The sequence below is a fragment of the Thamnophis elegans genome, chromosome 14, assembly GCF_009769535.1.
Source record: "Thamnophis elegans isolate rThaEle1 chromosome 14, rThaEle1.pri, whole genome shotgun sequence".
Lineage (NCBI taxonomy): Eukaryota > Metazoa > Chordata > Lepidosauria > Squamata > Colubridae > Thamnophis > Thamnophis elegans.
The window spans coordinates 41658690-41678307 of NC_045554.1; the positions used below are offsets into that span (position 1 = coordinate 41658690).

The 19618-nt window shown below is 43.3% G+C and overlaps 1 protein-coding gene across 1 annotated transcript; it reads right to left on the minus strand.

Annotated features, from left to right (window-relative positions):
* Positions 1-490: 490 nt before the first annotated feature.
* LOC116517646 (NEDD4-binding protein 1-like) lies at positions 491-19577 on the minus strand. The gene is made up of 7 exons (XM_032230735.1): positions 19033-19577; positions 11981-13671; positions 6850-6980; positions 5521-5617; positions 4063-4170; positions 3407-3514; positions 491-1182 (listed from the first exon to the last, which is right to left on the minus strand). Exons 1-7 carry the CDS (start codon positions 19312-19314, stop codon positions 849-851), a joined length of 2751 nt encoding a protein of 916 aa, XP_032086626.1. The 5' UTR covers positions 19315-19577; the 3' UTR covers positions 491-848.
* Positions 19578-19618: the final 41 nt, after the last annotated feature.

Genomic DNA, 19618 nt, shown 5'->3' on the forward strand with positions numbered 1-19618 from the left:
AAAGTCCTCTCAAATGGCAATCTGTCTTCCTAAAAAACAACAACTAAAAAATAAAAATTATATGCGGAGACAAGACGCACCAGTTCTCCTGCACCAGTTCTTCAGAGGTTCCACTACAAAGGCTTAAGCCGTTTTGCCACGGCCAACTCGCCACGGAACAATCCGCCACTTACCGCAGGACAAAAGTTACATAATACCAAAGAAACGATAGAACAGAATCATTAAATAAAGGATGCAAAAGGAGGGACAAAATGAAATGGTGATTGACAAAAATTAAAATGTATTTTTTTTAAAAAAAAAATATTTCCAATAATTAAATAAAATTGTTGAATTGTCCCTTGGCAAGTTGTCCAATTCCGTCCCTACTGAGCACAACTCAAGTTGCTCACGTTCATTTGGGTTCCTCCAATGGGCAGTTTAATACGGAGTTACTCGGCAACAAGAATCCAATGCATAAGAAACTAAATCCATTTATCCTGCCATTTTACTCCAGAGTTGTGAATTTGCTTTCAGTAGAATTTAGAGCTGCTTTCTTCTCAAAACAAACTTTGCAAATGATTTAAAGCCAACTCGTTAATAAATACTTTTTCTTTTCATTCAAAAATACGCAATACAAATTTGTAAAACAAACAGGGGGGGGGGAAAAAAAAGGGAAACGAAACTGTTAACTTAAGTGAACAAAGAGGGCATCTCAAATCCTCTGAATATTCACATTTTTGTTTTTTTATACAAAAGGGTTAAGTTTTGACTATTCACAGATGGCCTGATTTCAACTCAAGAGGCATCTCTTTACATTAACAATCCAAACTGCAAAACTGAAAACGTTTTGGGGGGCAGCTTTTAGTTCGTCAGCTTAAATCAAGGACCAATGCAGACAGAGCGTTCAGGTCCCTCATGTGGGGGTGCTGCCCCAGGATCGCCTCGATCTTCTCCCTCTGCTCCGAAGTTGGGAATATTTTCGTCAAGGCTTCTTTTAAACGGGTCGTTTCGGTGGCCGATCTCGGAGATGGGGGAAGGCCGGAGTTGACCAGGGACGTGGTAGGAAACCGAGACAAGTTAGGGACGAGACCAGAAACGGGGTTTGGGACCAATTGTCCGCTCCCTTCGGGCTGCATCAGGAAAGGAGATATCCCCAGAGGAAGATGGCTTCCGCTTGCAAGGTTGTACGGGGTTGGCCTAGCCCTGGAGGAGACAAGGACAGCATTCAGTATGAGAGTCTTTGATTGGTAAACAAACAATCTTGTCAATCTAAGACGGCCTATCATCAGTCACGGCAAAGACAGCCAATATTTGATAATACCAATAGCACTTAGACTTATATATTGCTACGCAGTGCTTTTACAGCCCTCTCTAAGCAGTTTACAGAGTCAGCCTCTTGCCCCCAACAACCTGGGTCCTCATTCTACCCACCTCGGAAGGAAGAAAGGCTGAGTCAACCTGACTGTTTCTCACACTTGTGACCATTGCAGCATCCCCACAGTCATAAAATCAAATCGACTTTATTACAGTCAAAAGACCAGAGACCAGAACGAATAAATACACTCAATGAATATCCATTTTCTTGATGAAATAACAACAGATGAAAATCCATATTAAAATCAGGATTCAGCATCTAGTTTGTCAGTGACAGATGGCTTAACTATACTATAATATAGTTTCCATACAGGCTCGTCATTATTAAATACTAAAGTGCAAAAAACAACAACGAAGTAATGCAAAAGGGTTTTGCTACATTAGTTGTGTAAAATCGCTGTGGTGGATTAATCGCATGTTTCCAATTGATCTGCACGTAATCAAGATTTGGATGCTTGACAAATTGGTTCATATTTATGACTGGTCAAAGTGTCCCAGGGTCATACAATCACCTTCTTAGAGAAGAAAAGCCAACAGGGAAGCCAGGTTCACTTAACAACTGTTTCTAACTTAACAGCTGCCATGCTTCACTTAATGACTGTGGCAAGAAAGATCGCACAATGGGGCAAAACCTGTTTAGCAAACATTTCGCTTAGCAACAGAAATTTGGGGCTCAATTGTGGTTGTACCACAACTCCTGCCCCCAATAATTTTGGGTCCTCATTTTACCCACCTCGGAAGGGTGGAAGGCTGAGTCAACCTTGAGCCTGGTGAGATTCCAACTGCCAAATTGCAGGCAGCCGGCAGGCAGCAGAAGAAGCCTGCAGTACTGCACTCTAATCACAATTTATAATCTTACTGGTTTGGTGTCTTGGGAGTCAATCTTGACTCCTGGCAACTGCCTGGACAGGTCCTTGCGGTTTTCTTGGCAAGATATCAGAAGTGCTCTGCCACTGCCTTCTTCTCAGGGCTGAGAGGGAGTGACTGGCCCAAGGTTACCCAGCTGGCTTTGAGCCTCAGGAAGGACTAGACCTCACACTCTCCAGGTTCCTAGGCTGATAGCTTAAGCACTGCACTTAATTAGCTCTTAATATTGCTCTTAAAGGTAAAGGTTCCCCCGCACATATGTGCTAGTCGTTCCCGACTCTAGGGGGCGGTGTTCATCTCCGTTTCTAAGCCGAGGAGCCAGCGCTGTCCGAAGATGCCTCCGTGGTCATGAGGCCGGCATGATGAAACACTGAAGGCGCACAGAACACTGTTACCTTCCCACCAAAGGTGATTCCTATTTTTCTACTTGCATTTTTAACGTGCTTTTGAACTGCTAGGTTGGCAGAAGCTGGGACAAGTAACGGGAGCTCACTTTGTTATACCGCACTAGGGATTCAAACTGCTGAACTGCCGACCTTTCTGATCGACAAGCTCAGCGTCTTATCCACTGAGCCACTGCATCCCTTAATATTGCTCTTACTGAAGTCCTAATGAACCTGACATCTACAATTAAAATTACATTCATTTGTAGCAGAATAATAAGAGTTGGAAGGGACCTTGGATGTCTCTTAGCCCAGCCAAGCAGGAGACCCTATATCATTTGATATAAGCAGCCAAGAGGACTTTAAAAAAGAATTGTAGGATCTTCGTGACTTGGTGCAATTTGTTTTACAACTTAAATGTCAACCTTTGGCATAATTGCCTCACAGATCCATCTGTTGTGTGCTCTAAGACACCAGGGCTAATGTCATATTTACAAGGAAACTACCATGTGCAAGAGGACTTGTTACTAAGATTAAACGTGGCTTATCTTAATCGTCTGTGTGTGTGTTGCAAATGTACCCACACCTAGTATGTTCAATTATGGCAACAAAAGATAAAACAAATCTGACAGAAGAGCCACTCCTGCTTGTGCTAAGCCTTTCATGTCTTTTTTCTTTTATCTCGTGACCTTTTCAGTTCTCTGCAAAACTTTTTGTTTTTAATTTCCGTTTCCTGTTTTGACAAGAGAAGGAAAAAAAAAAGAGCTGGGACACCCCCCCCCCCCAAAAAAAAAACATTCTACCTGAAACTAGCTTCCTCCTGAAGAAAACAATCCAATCCAGGTCCATTTCGCCCCAGGGGGTCATCGGGCACCATGAAAATGTCTCCGGCAAAAGTGTATTGCAGAAGCCTAACGCAGGAGAAGAAGAGAGCGAGGATTGTAATAAGAAAAACGAAGGGAAAGGTTTCCCCTGGCCAGTCGTGTCTGACTCTAGGGGGCGCTCTCATCTCTGTTTCTTAGCTGAGAGAGCCAGTGTTGACCAAACACTCTTCCATGGTCATGTGTCTGGCATGATTACCAGCCTATAAGACGCATTGGAGTATAAGACGCACCAAGATTTCAAAGAGGTAAAAAGAAAAAAAAAAGTTTTTGCCCTCCCCGGCCCCCAGGAGCACTCTGCAGGCTTCCCAAACCCTCTGCCTCAGGGGTGAAATTCAGCAGGTTCTGGAGAACCGGTAACGGAAATTTTGAGTAGTTCGGAGAACCGGCAAATGCGCGCTTGGGTCTTAAACTTGGGCTGCCAGCTGACAATCTCAGCATCTCTGACCGCTGAGCCATATATGGTAGAGAAGAAAGTAGCTACCCAATATTTATAGAGGTGTGTCACTATTTATACTTATTTGTGTACACACACACACACACACACACACCAGCAAGACAATCAAAAAGACAAATACCTCCTTTGAATAATCTCCCTCCAGCTTGGGGACTCGTCTACAAATTCTCTGAAGTTATCATTGGTAACAATAACACCTCCAGTTTTTTCAGCCAGGTGCAGGAGAAATCTACAACACATTTGGGAGAATTTGTCCCCAGGTGCTGAATAAATTCTTTTTTTTTTTTTAGAAATAATTTATTGAAACATTTAAAGGAGCAGAATAAAGAGCTACATTTAAAAAAAGGTAGAAAGGGATATAGTAGTCAAGAATGAAAATTTAGATTTTATGATTATAAAGTCATTTTTTACTTTGTTTATAACAAAGGATTTAAAATTATTGTAACATTTAATTCATTTATTAAATTTGTAGAATTTTGCTCACTATTTTTCTCTATGTTTTATCTTTCCTTTTTCCTTTGTGTGATTACATACTTCTAATCTTTCAAACAATGACAAATAGTGGTGATACCAATATTAATTCATGTTTAGAGATTCACAGAGATTCCTAGCTATTTCATACAATAACATAATAATAATGCATTCAAGCAACTCCGATGAAGGCCTGATTAACGTGCAGCTTCTGGGCAAAAGTTGGCTGTATCTTATCATCAAAGTAATGATTTATTGCCACCACTGATTTCTGCAAAGGGAAGGAATAATTAAGATGCTCTACCCTAGGCATTCGAAAGGGATCTACTTGGTTTGCAACTGGCACTTTCTTTAACACAATGGAACACAGCTCAGCCAGAACCCTCATTGAGCTTTGGAATAGAGAGACTTTGGGAATGCTGGTGGGAATATTGGATGACACTGCCTCCCAGTGGCCTGTCTCTCTATATTGTTTCTAGCATTCTCTTTGGGTTACTGAGGAGTTCGTTACCCGTCAAAACCGCGGTCCACAAAAGCACGCTCGACGAAAGCGCGTACGTGACGTCATCACAGCGCGACGAAAAAAATTAAAAATTGAAATAAAAATAAAATTAAAGCAAGCTGATTCACATAAATGTAAGGGTTAGGTTTAGGTTAAGGGTTAGGTTTAGGGTCAGGTTAAGGGTTAGGTTTAGGTTTAGGTTGGGGGGGGGTTAGGGTAAGGTTTTCGCTTTAATTTTACATTTATCGATCACAGTGCGATGTTTTCGTCGCGCTGTGATGACGTCACGTACGCGCTTTCGTCAAGCGCGCTTTTGTCTACCACAGTTTTGTGGTGGAACCGAGGAGTTAACATGGTTAAGAGACCAGGTTTGAGCTTACATGTGGTGGATAAGAGTGACAAAGACACAAGACTCTGAATATTGTCAGCAGTGATGTTCAAGATGACTATATACAGTAACAGTATACGGTACTGCATATACAGTATACAGAAAAATACAGTAACTTTCCCTAGCAACATCTTCCTAGAGGATGAGTCAGCTGCGTAGCTTCTCTTTCAAACAACCCGGAGACATAGAAGTAGAAATCGGGAACAAACTCTCTTTACCTGTCATCGTGAGAGGCAATTCTAGCCCCACATACGACCCTTGCTGGGGTAAGAGCCAAAATGCCAACATCTTGGAGCTGGGTTAAGAAATGCTGCTCTATGAAAAGAAAAGAAAAAAGAGGGGAACGGAAAAAAGAGAGAATGAAATGGATACACAGACAATCCTCGACATACAACATTTGTCGTTCAAAGAGCCGAGGTGGCGCAGTGGTTAGAGTGCTGTACTGCAGCCACTCCAGCTGACTGTTATCTGCAGTTCGGCGGTTCAAATCTCACCGGCTCAAGGTTGACTCAGCCTTCCATCCTTACGAGGTGGGTGAAATGAGGACCCAGACTGTGGAGGGCGATAAGCTGACTCTGTAAACCGCTTAGAGAGGGCTGAAAGCCCTATGAAGCGGTATATAAGTCTAACTGCTATTGCTATTGCTAAAGTTACGATGGCACTGGGAAAAAGTGACTAACGACCTTTGTTCACACCTATGACCATTGCAGCGTCCCTGGGAGCACGCAATCAAAATTCACAACACTTGGCAAATGACTCATATTTATGACGGTGGCACTGTTCTCAGGATCACGTGGCTCCCCTTTTGTGACCCTCTGACAAGCAAAGTTAGTGGGGAACCCAGATTCACTTAACAACCGTGTAGTGACTTAGCACACTGCAGCGATTCACTTAAGAAACGTGGCAAGAAAGGTCGTAAAACGGAGCAAAACTCTCTTAACAAATTTTCCGTTTTGGGCTCCATTGTGGGTTGGAATTCGAGGACTACCTGCTATTTTATTTCAGTAGGAAAGTACCAAATATGCCACAATGCACAAATGGCTACTTTTAAGTTCATCTAGCCATCAAAGCACTTATAGCTATAGCAGTTAGACTTATATACCGCCTCATAGGGCTTTCAGCCCTCTCTAAGCGGTTTACAGAGTCAGCATATCGCCCTCAACAACAATCCGGGTTCTCATTTTACCCACCTCGGAAGGATGGAAGGCTGAGTCAACCTTGAGCCAGTGAGATTTGAACAGCCGAACTGCAGAACTGCAGTCAGCTGAAGCAGCCTGCAGTGCTGCATTTAACCACTGCGCCACCTTGGCACTTCTGGCATTGCAGTCGTTAACAAGAAGCCAGTAACAGATATGGAGATTTAAAGGTTGACAGCCGGTTTTTAGGCGCGTTCTGTCATCACAAGGCGTCTCTTCTTTTAATTTATTACCTAAGCTTGGGACTTATTGGAAAAACGAAAGTTGAAATTTGGAGAAGCGGAAGGAATGACATTGGAGGCGTCTGTCTTAAATCCACAGGTCCGAGATAGAGTTGTTTTTATTCCTTACCTGTGATATTAGAATCTTTCCGTGTTCGCCACTGTGGGACAAAAACTGTAATCTTCCTGTGACCATGTTTCCAAAAGTAATCGACAGCAATTGCGATTCCTCGACAGGAAAAGAATTTTTGCAGGCCATGGCTATCGGAAGAGAGAGAGAGAGAAAACGGTATTATTTCTCGATCTTCATAATCTATTATTTATCACAATCGACTATCAATTATTGATAGTTGATTATGATAAATGGTAGATTATTATCCTATTATTATGCCATGCTAAACCAAAACCAAACCCTATCCATTTCCTCATTCACTTGAAACACTGGCTAGTCAGAAGACGTGATGTTCACTAATGAGCATTTTTTTTCTTTTAACCCTGCAATCCCTTGTTTTGGGGTGGGGTGGGAGCAACTTGATTGGAGCTGAGCATTTACTGGCTGGATGCCCCTCCTAACGCTTACGGGAAGTTCGCAGCAATTACTCACTGCGCCCCAAGAGAGAAATATCTGCCACTACCTAGGATGAAACTCCACAGCCTCCTGACTGAGGAGAGAGCCATACCTCTAGGCCACCACGCCACTCTCATTGAGGAATAAATAAAAATTTTAAAAGGAAGAGATGACGATTCCTCTTTGATCGGAGAGTATACTTGGAAAATAGTCTTTAAGGAAAGAAGAAAAGCTGTTTTCCTGACAGCGGCATCCATATAGGAGTTGTGATTATTCCAAAAATATTCCACTCACAGGACGGCATCACTCTCATCTTGCAATTAGAGATACCTGTGCCAGAATATCTCATACAAGTATGTCAAGAATGCATTAGTGTGATACTATCAGGATATATTGCTCACTTTTAACAATGAGAGGCGTGTCATATCAGTTTAATAAATAAATAAAATGCACTTTATTTCCCCATCACTGTTTCGTGACGGTTCCTCAATGGAGGTTTTTAAAAAGAAATTGGACAGCCACTTGTCTCAAATTGTATAGGAGCTCCTTCATGAGCAGGGGGTTGGACTAGAAGACCTCCACGGTCCCTTCCAGCTCTATTTTGATTGATTGAAAATGTACCATCTTCACTCCCTTGTCCCCATCGAATGCCCAAGTTTCCCGGCAAAAGCTACACAATTAATAATATAATTTGAACTTTAAAGGTTATCACTAAAGTTTTATTTATACATTTTCCCCTAATGTAAGTTTGTGTCCTTGCAACAGAAGAGGGAGTGCAAGCTTAGAAACTGGAAAGATTGAGATAAACTGGAATCATGACTACATGCTTTAGATTTCCTTCCTTGAACGGAAGGCTCCCTTCAAAACTTTTGCTATGTCATTATCTATCCACATTCTCCCTATCTTTTTTATTTTGATGTTCTCCAGAATAATAATAATAATAAAAAACGAACAGGAAGAAGCTTGCCCGAGGCTTAGCCAAGAAACAACCAAAGATGTAAGTGATCTAAAATGGGTCCTAGGTTGAAATTTGGGATTGATGTCAAGCTAGTATAGTGTATGGTTTGTGGTGAGAACCAGGACTGCAAAGTTACGACCGCTATGGCGGTCGTAACTTTGAGGATGAATTGTAAGTAGCTTTTCTCAACATCAAGGTCATTAAATGATTGATTATAAGTCAAAGACTTCCTGTGCAATATAGACGATAGAATAGAATAGAGCTGAGAGGGACCTTGGAGATCTTCTAGTCCAGCCCCCTGCTCAAGCAGAAGAACCAATACCATCTCAGACAAGTAACTATTCAGTCTCCTCTTAAGATGAGACGGATGATCATTTGTTCCTGATCTTAAAGAAATACCAGCTTCAAAATGAATTTATTATGAATTACATTTCCAAGAACTAACAGTTTTGGTAATACACGTAGTTCTCTGTGCTAAATAGCTGAGATAGTAAAAATATGGCCGTTCTGCTTAGAGGCTTATAAGGGTGGGAACAAAACTAAACTGGGAATTTCAATAGTTACCCCAGCGTATGCATTTGCGTGCATGTGTAAACACACTTATGTGTAACACGTACGATATACGAAACAAGGAATTGAAAATTGCAAAGCAAAGTCAGAGGCAAAAAAAAGCCACAATGTATTTCCATTGATTTATGTATCAAACAATGTGAACCAAACTGACCTTTCTTGATAGTGTTGCAAAAGACCAAAAAAACCCTTTGAAGAGCATATACTTCCTTTAACAAGAACACAATTAAATGGGAGGCACAGTGTGACACAGCTTCGATATTTGCATGGTTCCTTCTCCTCAGCCTCAACCTGGGGGAATCCGCCTCGAATTTAACGTGAATCATAAGTGCTACTTTTAAGTATTTTACGAGCTTTGTGTCAAGTAAGAGAAAGGGGAATGACAGTTCCGTTGGGCGTGCTATTTTTTAAGCAGGCAAGGCAGTTCTGCAAAATCCAGCCACCAATGTTTAGTTTTTTTTAGCGACCCTGAAACTTTCAACAATCTCTAGAGGAAACTTTAAAACAACATTTTTATCTGCCAGTTAAGGGATGTGCTTTCTCACCCAAACCTCCTCGCTGAGTAGGGATGAATCTAAGAGCAACATTGCCCTATCATATCTGAGTTACAAGCAATAAAGGACCCACAACCTTGATTGTAACATACACATTTCTCAAAGTGTGGACACCTTAGGGAAATTCATTTAGCAATAAGCGAGGCCGTTGTTCTCTTCTTTAAAATAATAATTAAAAAAAGAACCTGTAGAAGATACCTCCAGATTCAGTGATGGAGAAAAACAACTTTAGAAAAAAGGCTTATGAACAGAGAAGGAAACGCATGCTAAATTCGGTTTTCATTGGCTCATTTTTTCTCCGTCGTCAGCATTCAACAAAAAAAAAAAAAAAAAGCAGCTTAATAGCAACTGCAACATTTCTGAACAGGAAGTGTGGGTGGGATTCACTGCACATAGGCACGTTAGTGCACACAAACCGTCAGAATCTTGTTTTGCACCACAAAGTCTTACCTCCCATGCTATTGTTTTTAGAGGTGAGACAAGGTGAAGTTAGCCTCTAGGATTCTCAAGGCACCTTCCTTTGAGGTGCAGTTGATGTTAGTACCTTGTCTATACAATACTGAAACTCTCTTTCCTTTTAATCCTTAGCTGGGGAAAAACGATGCGCCACTGAGCTTGTTGATCAGAAAGGTTGGCACTTCAGCAGTTCGAATCCCTAGTGCTGCGTAACGGAGTGTGTCTCGTTACTTGTCCCAGCTTCTGCCAACCTAGCGATTCGAAAGCCTGTAAAAAATGCAAGTAGAAAAATAGGAACCACCTTTGGTGGGAAGGTAACAGCATTCCATGTACCTTTGGCATTTAGTCATGCCGGCCACATGACCACGGAGACATCGTCGGACAGTGCTGGCTCTTCGGCTTTGAAACAGAGATGAGCACCGCTCCGTAGAGTCAGGAACAACTAGTACATATGTGCAAGGGGAACCTTTACCTTATTCTTAACTTACAGAATTCACCCAGAAAACCCATGACTTTTGCGGAATTAAAAGGTTTGGCAAATTTCATAATACATTCTTGGGACATAAACATTATCATTAGAACAGTTTAGATCGAAAGTGTCCTAAAGCATTTCCTGTGCTGATTTTGACTGTGCCGTACAGTTCGAAGAGGGGCTAATTTTGGAACAGGGACATATCCGAATATATTCTGGCTGTTCCAATGAAGGCAGTACATTAGAAGCTCTGTCACTGTTGAAGGCACTCAGGAATCTGGTAAGGAAATATGTCTGGAAGGATAACCTGAGAAGCCACGGGTTGTCTAGTCTTACCTATCTCTGGGTCTCACAATTTTCAAGTTTTATTTTTAGAACTGCCATTTCATCTAAAGCGGTGGCAGTAAAAACCCTGTAATTACTGCAGGGCTAACTCACTGCTCACTCCGGAAATTCGATGCTGAAAGGCTCAAGGCTGACTCAGCCTTCCCTCCTTCCGAGTTGGATAAAATGAGGACCCAGATTGTTTAAGGCAAGAGGCTGACATTTGTAAACCGCTTAGAGAGGGCTGTAAAGCACCGTGAAGCGGTATAGAAGTCTAAGGGCTATTGCTAAAGGGGAAAAAAAATCATCAAACAAATCCTCAAATGATGTTACCTTCTGCAAATACAGCTAAAACAAATAATGTTACCTAACAGTGCAAACATGCTACTGTGTAACTTCGGTTTATTTCAACTGTCAGCGGATGGAATCCAAACAACAGTTCCCACAGTGCAAAGTATTCTCCCATGCTAATTTAAACATGTATCATGGGAATTATCCAAGAGGCAAGTAGGGGAAGGAAGTAGCAGAGGATGTAAATAGAAGCAAAAAAAAAAGCAGGGGCAAGTTGCACCCTAAGGGATTGTTCTGCATTCTTAAGGTGATGTGGATGCCAACAGACCTATGAACTTAAATGGGAAATTCCAACTATGGCACATGAGTGCACAAAAGGGCCATATATTTTCCATATATTTTAAATTTATTTATGGTACTCTTTGGAACCACAGGTGAACTATAAAGGTAAAAGTTCCCCTCGCACATATGTGCTACTCATTTCGGAGGGGGCGGTGCTCATCTCCGTTTCAAAGCCGAAGAGCTAGCGCTGTCCGAAGACGTCTCCGTGGTCATGTGGCCAGCATGACTCAATGCCGAAGGCGCATGGAATCCTGCTACCTTCCTACCAAAGATGGTCCCTATTTTGCATTTTTACGTCCTTTCGAACTGCTAGGTTGGCAGAAGCTGGGACAAGTAATGGGAGCTCACTCCATTATGCGGCGCTGGGGATTCAAACTGCTGACCGTTCTGATCGACAAGCACAGTGTCTTAGCCACTGAGCCACTGCATCCTTAGGTGAACTATAGGAAGCTGCTTTGGGTTTTAGAGCTAAAGCATCACAATCAAGTTTGAGAAACAAACACTTTTTCCTCTCTTTTATATAATATCCTAGTATTTCTCAACTTGCTGAAGAAAATCCATAAAGACTGCACTTTCAAGTTAAAGACAGAAACTCATCTCAAGTTATTTCCCTCCCCGCCAAAAAACCTCATTTAATCGTTCTTTTATCTTCTTTCGTTTCCTGTCCCTTCCCCATCCTTCTTCCCTCTACGTGCTTCTAGAAATCTAAGGACCGCCCATACTCACGATATCGCAACGTTGCTGCCATCTATGACTACGTATTTTAAGTGGGGTCTCCCCGGCTCGTTTTTCAGTTCCAGCTTGTAGGGTGTTTTCAACGCCTCTAGAAACCGCTGAACCCCGGTGACCGAAGGGTCGCCAGGATGACCGTAAAGTCCCCCCGTTTTCTTCTCTGGATAAGAACTTCTTAACTGCAGAGGAGGGATGGGGTCTGCAAAGTGCTTTGGTTTTTGGGAAGGGAAGTGCTGGGCTCCGAGTTGTGCAGGATGGCAGTTTTCCTGCTGGCCGTACATTGCAGGGGGGTGGGTGGGACACCCTCGAAGGACCAGAGTCTCTTTCTGAACGGGCGGCTGTACATTCTCCCAGCCACCCCTGGCTACCAAGATGGGATCTTTGGCTTTCTTATTTTGGATTGCCACGGGGGCGTTACTAGAAGCGTTCACGAAACCGTCGCTTTCCGCCTTGCTACCCTGCTCCGAACAACCCGATCGTATTTCTCCGAGCGCTTTACTCAGTGGGTTTTTGTGACCCAAAAGACCGCTTCGATTTTCAGGGTCCGATCCATGGGTTTTGTCTTTGCGGGGTGCTTGAGAAACAGAGGCGGCGTTTGCGTTTTGGGGCGGCTCCGACTGACAGCCTAGATCTGGGTGGACCCCGATGCCAGGACTGCCGTTGTTCTTCTTCGCTTGCGCTTCAGTATTCTGGGAGTTGGCTCTGGACTTCTCTTCCTCTTCCGTAACCATCTTGCTCTTTTTCTCAATTTCTTCTAGGAGGAGGAGGGGCTCAGCCAACTGCCCGTGTTCAGCAATCACCATTTTTACAATTTCCTCGGAGTAGCCCATGCTTTTGAAAAAATTGACCAGGATCTTGTATTCCATCTCCTCGTTTATTTCTTCGCCGTTTTTAGTATCGAGTAACTCTTCTGTATCCGAGACCAAATCAATCACCTCTATGTCAGCGTGTCTTTTGCAGGACATCTGCTTACATTCCTGGTTGTTTTCAAAAGAAAACTGCTTTTTTGGAAGCCTCTCATCACCATCTGAGGACCTTCGTTTACACGACTGCCTTTCTTTCGAGGCAGACGCCTCCAGAGAAGTGAGGCCGTTGATAGGTAGAAAATGCCCTTCGGGTGTATCGGGAAAAACTGTGTCCATTTGCTTGGCTAATTCAGAGACCGGTGTACCTGCATTGTTCCTCGCTTCCTCCTGAGCTGTTGTGCCATCGCTGCTTATTACAGGTAGTTTCTGCACCTGAGTTGGCTTTTTTAATGATCCATTGGAAGGGCCGGGATCTGCAGCTCTGCCTTCCGTTCTGCCGCCTTTGTGCTGCGCGAGGCTCAGCAGCTCTTTCTTCAGCGAGCTCGGTAGGATCAACAAGTCCATTGTGTATTTGTCTGCGTGAGCTTCGACGAGATGTTTGAACTGTTTCTTCACTTCCGACTCCTTGACCGTCAACTCGTTGAGGTTGCTTTTGAAGAGGTTCACAAACTGCTGGATGTGGCTCCTGGCCATGACCACAGGCTCTGTCTGGCCTTTAATACCAAGTGTCCCGATCTCCACTACGGTAATGTCAGCAGAGGTGCCCTGGATAAGGCAATTTAGGAAGAGGTTTTGTGCTCCTACAAAAATACAGTGCATGTCTTTGGGATAATATTCCCACTCTTCCAATTCGGGTTCACAGATTCCTTTAATATATTCCTGTAAAAAAAAAGGAAAAAAAGAGGGGGAGGGAGAGAGAAAGCATAAATGAAGGCAATTGGTGACAGTTCAGCTTCTGAAATTTGTGCCTTATTAAAGCTATGACTCTAAATTCGGTCAAGAGAATGACTTATTGTTGTTTTTATTGCTCTTCCTCCTGGAGGAACTGAGAGCAGATTGTAAGCAAACAGCACAGATGAAAACAATCTTAATAAGACGATCGTCCTTCATTTTTTTATAAAATGGATGGGAGAGAGAAGACAGAAGTATCCTTAAATTAGGCAACCTCTAGGAGAAATCTAAGGAGAAACACTTCTGCCCAATGAGTCAATCAGATCTCGTATGAAAGAGTCTTATTGCATCTTGAAGTACAATTTGCCCCTTTGTCTTTTTTGTATTGCTCTGTGCTAACTTTGTGCTTTAATTCTAACAACATTAAAAAAAAGCTTTCCGGTTCTCATTACCCAACATTTATACTGAAATGCTGAGAAAAATAGGAAGAAACTTATTATCACGATAATTGAATTGTGCCCCAGAGAGATCTTTTTATAGTAGCTGCAAATAGGTAAATAGGTAATAGGTAAATAGGTAAATGTAAAGGAAAATGGCTTCAGTGTACAAACAGCAGCAGAAGAAGCTATAGTGGCCTTCAGACTCTGAAAAACGGACCATTCCACTGGCTTCGGAATTAGCCACAGTTCTCACATCTCTATCAGGCCTACAGTTTTCAAAGAGATTATCTTTTATGTTTACCGCTGAAGCAATAAGTATTGCAACATTCCGGGTTTTACCCTGGAAATATAAAAGAGTTCCTAGTTAAAATTGTGTAAGTGCAACTGCTTTCGCAGTTGGGCAACTGATTGATATCAAAAGTCCGAGGTTTCTCATTCATAGGCTTATTCCTATTTTCAAAGGGCTATTCAACAGGAAAGGTGAATTGATGAGCATCCAGCTTGGCCAAGGAAAATCTCATGTTTCATTGTCAACGATAAACCATTCGTGAGACTATCCTCCAAGATGATACATCCAGAAATTTAAACAATTCAAAATATAGGAATGACCTGGCTAAATGATTACAACACCGTGATATTAAAATGTTGTGTACAGAATTCCTAGTTTACTTCTAGTTGCCAAATCAATACCGACTTTCAGGAGAAAAGCCACAAACGGCCAGGAGATCTAAAGGAGAATCTGGCATAATTCTACCTTCAAATGTTAGATTAATGACAGCTAGGAAAAAGACCCTTCCTTTAAAATTCTATTTATAAAAGGCGATATATTGTACTACTTTGACCTGAACAAATCTCTTGCTCGAACTGCGGTTGATTCATGAATTGGGAAAAGCAAAAGAGGACCCGTCCAACAAATCACCTCTTTATATAACATATTTCTGGATTCCTGGAAGGTTAAAAGAATGGGGTAGAAATCCTCGTTATGAAAGCTGTCTTCCCTACACTACAGTAATCACGGAACATGCAGACAAGCCCGAGTTGAGCATATGACTTTTTCCCCACCTAATGTGCGAAAGACACTGTTGAAGCTCCAAAGTGTTTTTGTTTTGGAAGATGTGAATGAAATCACTTTGGTTTTGAACTCAAACCCAGCAAGCATCCTAAAAAGCACAAGTCCCTTCAGATAGAGGGTTTCTGCTGTGAAGCAAAGACATGAGATTGCTATTTAGAAGAGCTCGTGCCTAGACATATTATTACTAATTCTGCTCATCATGTCCTTTCCTGTTTCACACATTACAGTGACAATATAGGGGGATGTGGTGGCTCAGTGGCTAAGGCGCTGAGCTTGTCAATTAGAAAGGTCGGATCCCTAGTGATCTGTAAGGGAGTGAAAGTCAGGGCCATCTGAATTCAAGTTCCAGTTTCTGAATGAATGAGACTTATGCTGCACTTTGGTTCTCAAATGCTTAAGTCCATAGGCAAATGTGGCACTCAATAATTGTCAAATCATGATTATAAAGCACATGCTAAGAATTCTTCCTTTCTCCAGGCGAAGGATTTCAAAACTCATAAACTACTTCTATATATAACTGATAGGATTCTGGTCCTACCCTTGGAAATTAAGCCATTACAATTTACCACTCAGCCTTAGAAAGAGGCACAACAAAACAATATTTTCATATCTATAACTTTCTCCCCTTTTGATCTCTTATACTTAAGAGATGCAAACTTTCCTGCAGAGCATCTCAAATCTTTGTTCACCAGTTACTAGCTCAAGTATTTTTGGTCTGTATGTTTTTTTTTTTAAGTAATCTCCTACTCACGCCACAATCTACACTCAAATTGGATTTATTAATACAGAAACACCTACCACAAGTCCTAAATAAAAGAACTGACATGCTCTTTGTTATTTTAACAAATACCCAGGAAATTATGGTCCACATTTAGATCAATTTCACTGTCAAAACATTATTGGTTAGGACGACTCTCTTTTTGTGGTGATTTTATAAGGCTCCATTAGAGAAAGCCTGCCTTCCACTGAAACAGTTAAAACTTTATTTCAACCCACCATGGAATCTTAAAATTACAAATATTATTTAAGGCTTAGCCAGAGCTCAAAAGAAAAGGGTCACACATGAGAGGCAGTCTTGAACATTGTCTCTGTTAAACGTCAAACAGCTAAGAAAAATCAAGGAAGAACTACTGTACAGAAATGTTAGTAAAATATCCTCCATGCTAATCTTGGGGTAAATAAGAAAATTTTCCCAGTGACATTTATGGTGAATAAATTAAAGTGAGCATTTACAGTAAACAAATTGATCTGAAAAACCTCTTCCCAGATTTCTGTTCATCTGGACAAAGCTAGCATGCATGAGATAAGCTGCCAAGTAGCTCACCCCGTTATCTCTCAGATTGTTTATGCCTCCCCTTTCTTCCCTCTGTTTCCCCCGCTGCCCCACAATCTCTCACAATCTCTACTTCTTGCAAGAGATATAAAATAAGCAGCCAGCTAATATCCAAGTTCTACAGATACTGTATATTGCAGGAGAGAAGAAAACAAACATGAAATTGTCCAAGCTTCAATGCCTGGCATCTTAAATATCAAGGATCTATAACATTTAGGTCTTTGATTCAGAATCCAGGGAACCATTACAGGTTTGCGTAGACATCCACTAGGCTAAATGGACTTATTCTTCCTGCCTGCTCAGAACTATCTTTCCAATGGCAAAAAAGCAGACAAGACATGGGACATTCTTGCTTTACTCTCTAATAAACCATGGGAATTATTCTTTTCTGAAAGAGACCAACCCCTCAATAAACACAGTTGCTAACAGCATCACAAGTTGCTCCAGCTTCTTTGTTCAGGGTTTTTCTGTTATATGTTGCCCCAGTTTTGGTTCTGTGTCCAATGGAGAGGTCAGGCTGGTGAATGGTTAAAGGTTCCCCTCGACATACTGTACGTGCTAGCTGTTCCCGATTCTAGGGGACGGTGCTCATCTCTGTTTCAAAGCCGAAGACCCAGCACTGCCTGAAGACGACTCCATGATCATGTGACCAGTAGGATTAAACGCTAAAGGCGCACAGAACGCTGTTACCTTCCCAGCAAAGGTGATCCCTATTTTTCGACTTGCATTTTTACATCCTTTCAAACTGTTCGGTAACAGGAGCTCAATCCGTTACATGGCGCTAGGGGTTGAAACTACTGATTTTTTTGATTGACAAGCTTTCTGATCAACAAGTTCAGTCATGAGTCCCTACAAGTGCCAATAGAAGGGAATAATTGTAGCTCAGGGTTCAACTATAGGATTTTTGATCCTCTCTGAACTTGGTCATCAGTCCCAAAAGAGACTCTGTTTATATACAAATAGCTGTCAATATTTGGCATTGTTTTCTTCCTAGTGTTCCTTGATTAGACAGTTGCTTACTGTTTGTCTGACTTTGCTGATCCTTGATTGGAGAATTGTTTTCTGTTTAATTGATCCCCTAACCAGAGTGCACCAAGGACCCCACAGTTCAACCCTGAGCCACAAAAATCCTCTTCTAATAAAACCTATGTTTGTGGAGGCCCTCTGGAAGGTTGGGGCAGTGACAGGAATGGGGGAGAAATAATGTTGCAGGAGGAGCCAGGGCAGAAAAAGCTCTCTTCTGGACTCCCATCAAACCAAGCTCCTTAGCAAGCAGGGTCTCTGGTTCTGGTCTCTGGTCTTTTGACTGTAATAAAGTCGATTTGATTTTGTTATTGTGGGGATGCTGCAATGGTCACAAGTGTGAGAAACAGTCAGGTTGACTCAGCCTTTCTTCCTTCCGAGGTGGGTAGAATGAGGACCCAGGTTGTTGGGGGCAAGAGGCTGACTCTGTAAACTGCTTAGAGAGGGCTGTAAAAACACTATGAAGCGGTATATAAGTCTAAGGGCTATTCCTCCCTTCCTCCTCTTTCCTCCTCTCCCTCCCTACCTTCATGGTACAATGGTTAGAATGCAGTATGGCAGCTTAACTCTGCCCACAGCCAGAAGTTCAATCCTGACCGGCTCAAGGTTGACTCAGCCTTCTGTCTTTCCGAGGTGGGTAAAATGAGGACCCAGATTGTTGGGGGCAAGAGCCTGACTCTGTAAACTGCTTAGAGAGGGCTGTAAAAGCACTATGAAGTGGTATATAAGTCTAGGTGCTATTGCCTGTCTTCTTCCTCCTTCCTCTCCTCCCCCCCCCCCCCTTCATGGTACAATGGTTAGAATGCAGTATGGCAGGCTAACTCTGCCCACAGCCAGAAGTTCAATCCTGACCGGCTCAAGGTTGACTCAGCCTTCTGTCCTTCCGAGGTGGGTCAAATGAGGACCCAGATTGTTGGGGGCAAGAGGCTGACTCTGTAAACTGCTTAGAGAGGGCTGTAAAGCACAGTGAAGCAGTATATACCGTAAGTCTAAGGGATATTGCTACAACCAGATGATCAAAACCCTTTGCTTTCTAACACAGTGGCACCTTGGCCCTCAACTGCTTTGAAACTCATCGGATTTGGTATTCAACCCATTTTGATGTGCAAATTTTGTCCCGGTATTCATCATTTGTTTAGTACTCGATGCACAAGCTAGAACTTGTTGGTGTCACTTGCCTTACTGTGACTCACTCTACTATTCCTTCTTGGAAACATTTGTTGAGTACTCATCCTTTTTCGTACTCCTGCCTCCCAAAACCAATGAAGTGATATTGCTATTTTTAAGCGCCCTTTGTACCTCCGAACGGTCACTAAACGGACTGCTGTAAGTCGAGGACTGTACCAGGTGGGACAACCCTGACCTGGATGATTTGAGAGACTCTCCACAGGCGTCTCCGCCTCCCCCACCCCCCCAATACACACAGCCTTCCTTGGGCTCACTTTCAGGATACACTCTCCCCCCCCCCAGTCCGGCCTTACCTTGGCGCTGCGCACTTGCTCCCGTTCGCCCAGCAGGCTGAGCCAGATCCTGCGCCCGCCGGGGGCCGAGGGAGCCCAGGCGCCGCCGCTGCTCGCCGCTTCTAGGATGGCCAGGCGCACCCCGAAGAGGCGCTCGAGGCCGCCGCGGCTCCGCTCCAGGAAGCCGCTCTTCTCCGCCGGCGCCGTGAACTCATCCAGCACCGTTCGGCTGTCGTCGTTGCCGCCGCCGAGGCGTTCCTGCTCCTCCGACGCCGCGGCTGAGGAGGGACGGGAGGCGGCCATTAGCGAGACGCCCCGCGGCCCGCGCAGCCGGAGCGACTCAAGCAGCGGCGGCGGCGCCGCCGGGGAAAAGAGGGCAACGAGGAAGAGGAGGAGGAGGAGGAGGAGGAAGAGAACCGGCGGGGGCGGCCGCCGCTGCCGCTTCCCATCGCTTCGGGCCCGCCAAGCGCCGCCGCTGCCCAGGAAAGTCCCCTGCGCCGTCGCCGTCGTCGTCTCCCTCACCCCGGAAGCGCCTAGGCCTCATCGCTAGGCAACCGTAACGTCACCATGAAGCGCCGACGCGACACACAAGGAGGGCGGGCCGGGT

Bases quoted from the DNA above. Each gene is read 5' to 3' on its own strand.
- LOC116517646 (XM_032230735.1), bottom strand. From the start codon at position 19,314: ATGGCCGCCTCCCGTCCCTCCTCAGCCGCGGCGTCGGAGGAGCAGGAA. The intron at 5,618-6,849 runs GTAAGGAATAAA...TTCTTTTCATAG, and splicing joins GAAAGATTCTAATATCACAG to AGCAGCATTTCTTAACCCAG. The intron at 3,515-4,062 runs GTATTTGTCTTT...CTCCTGCGTTAG, and splicing joins AGGGAGATTATTCAAAGGAG to GCTTCTGCAATACACTTTTG.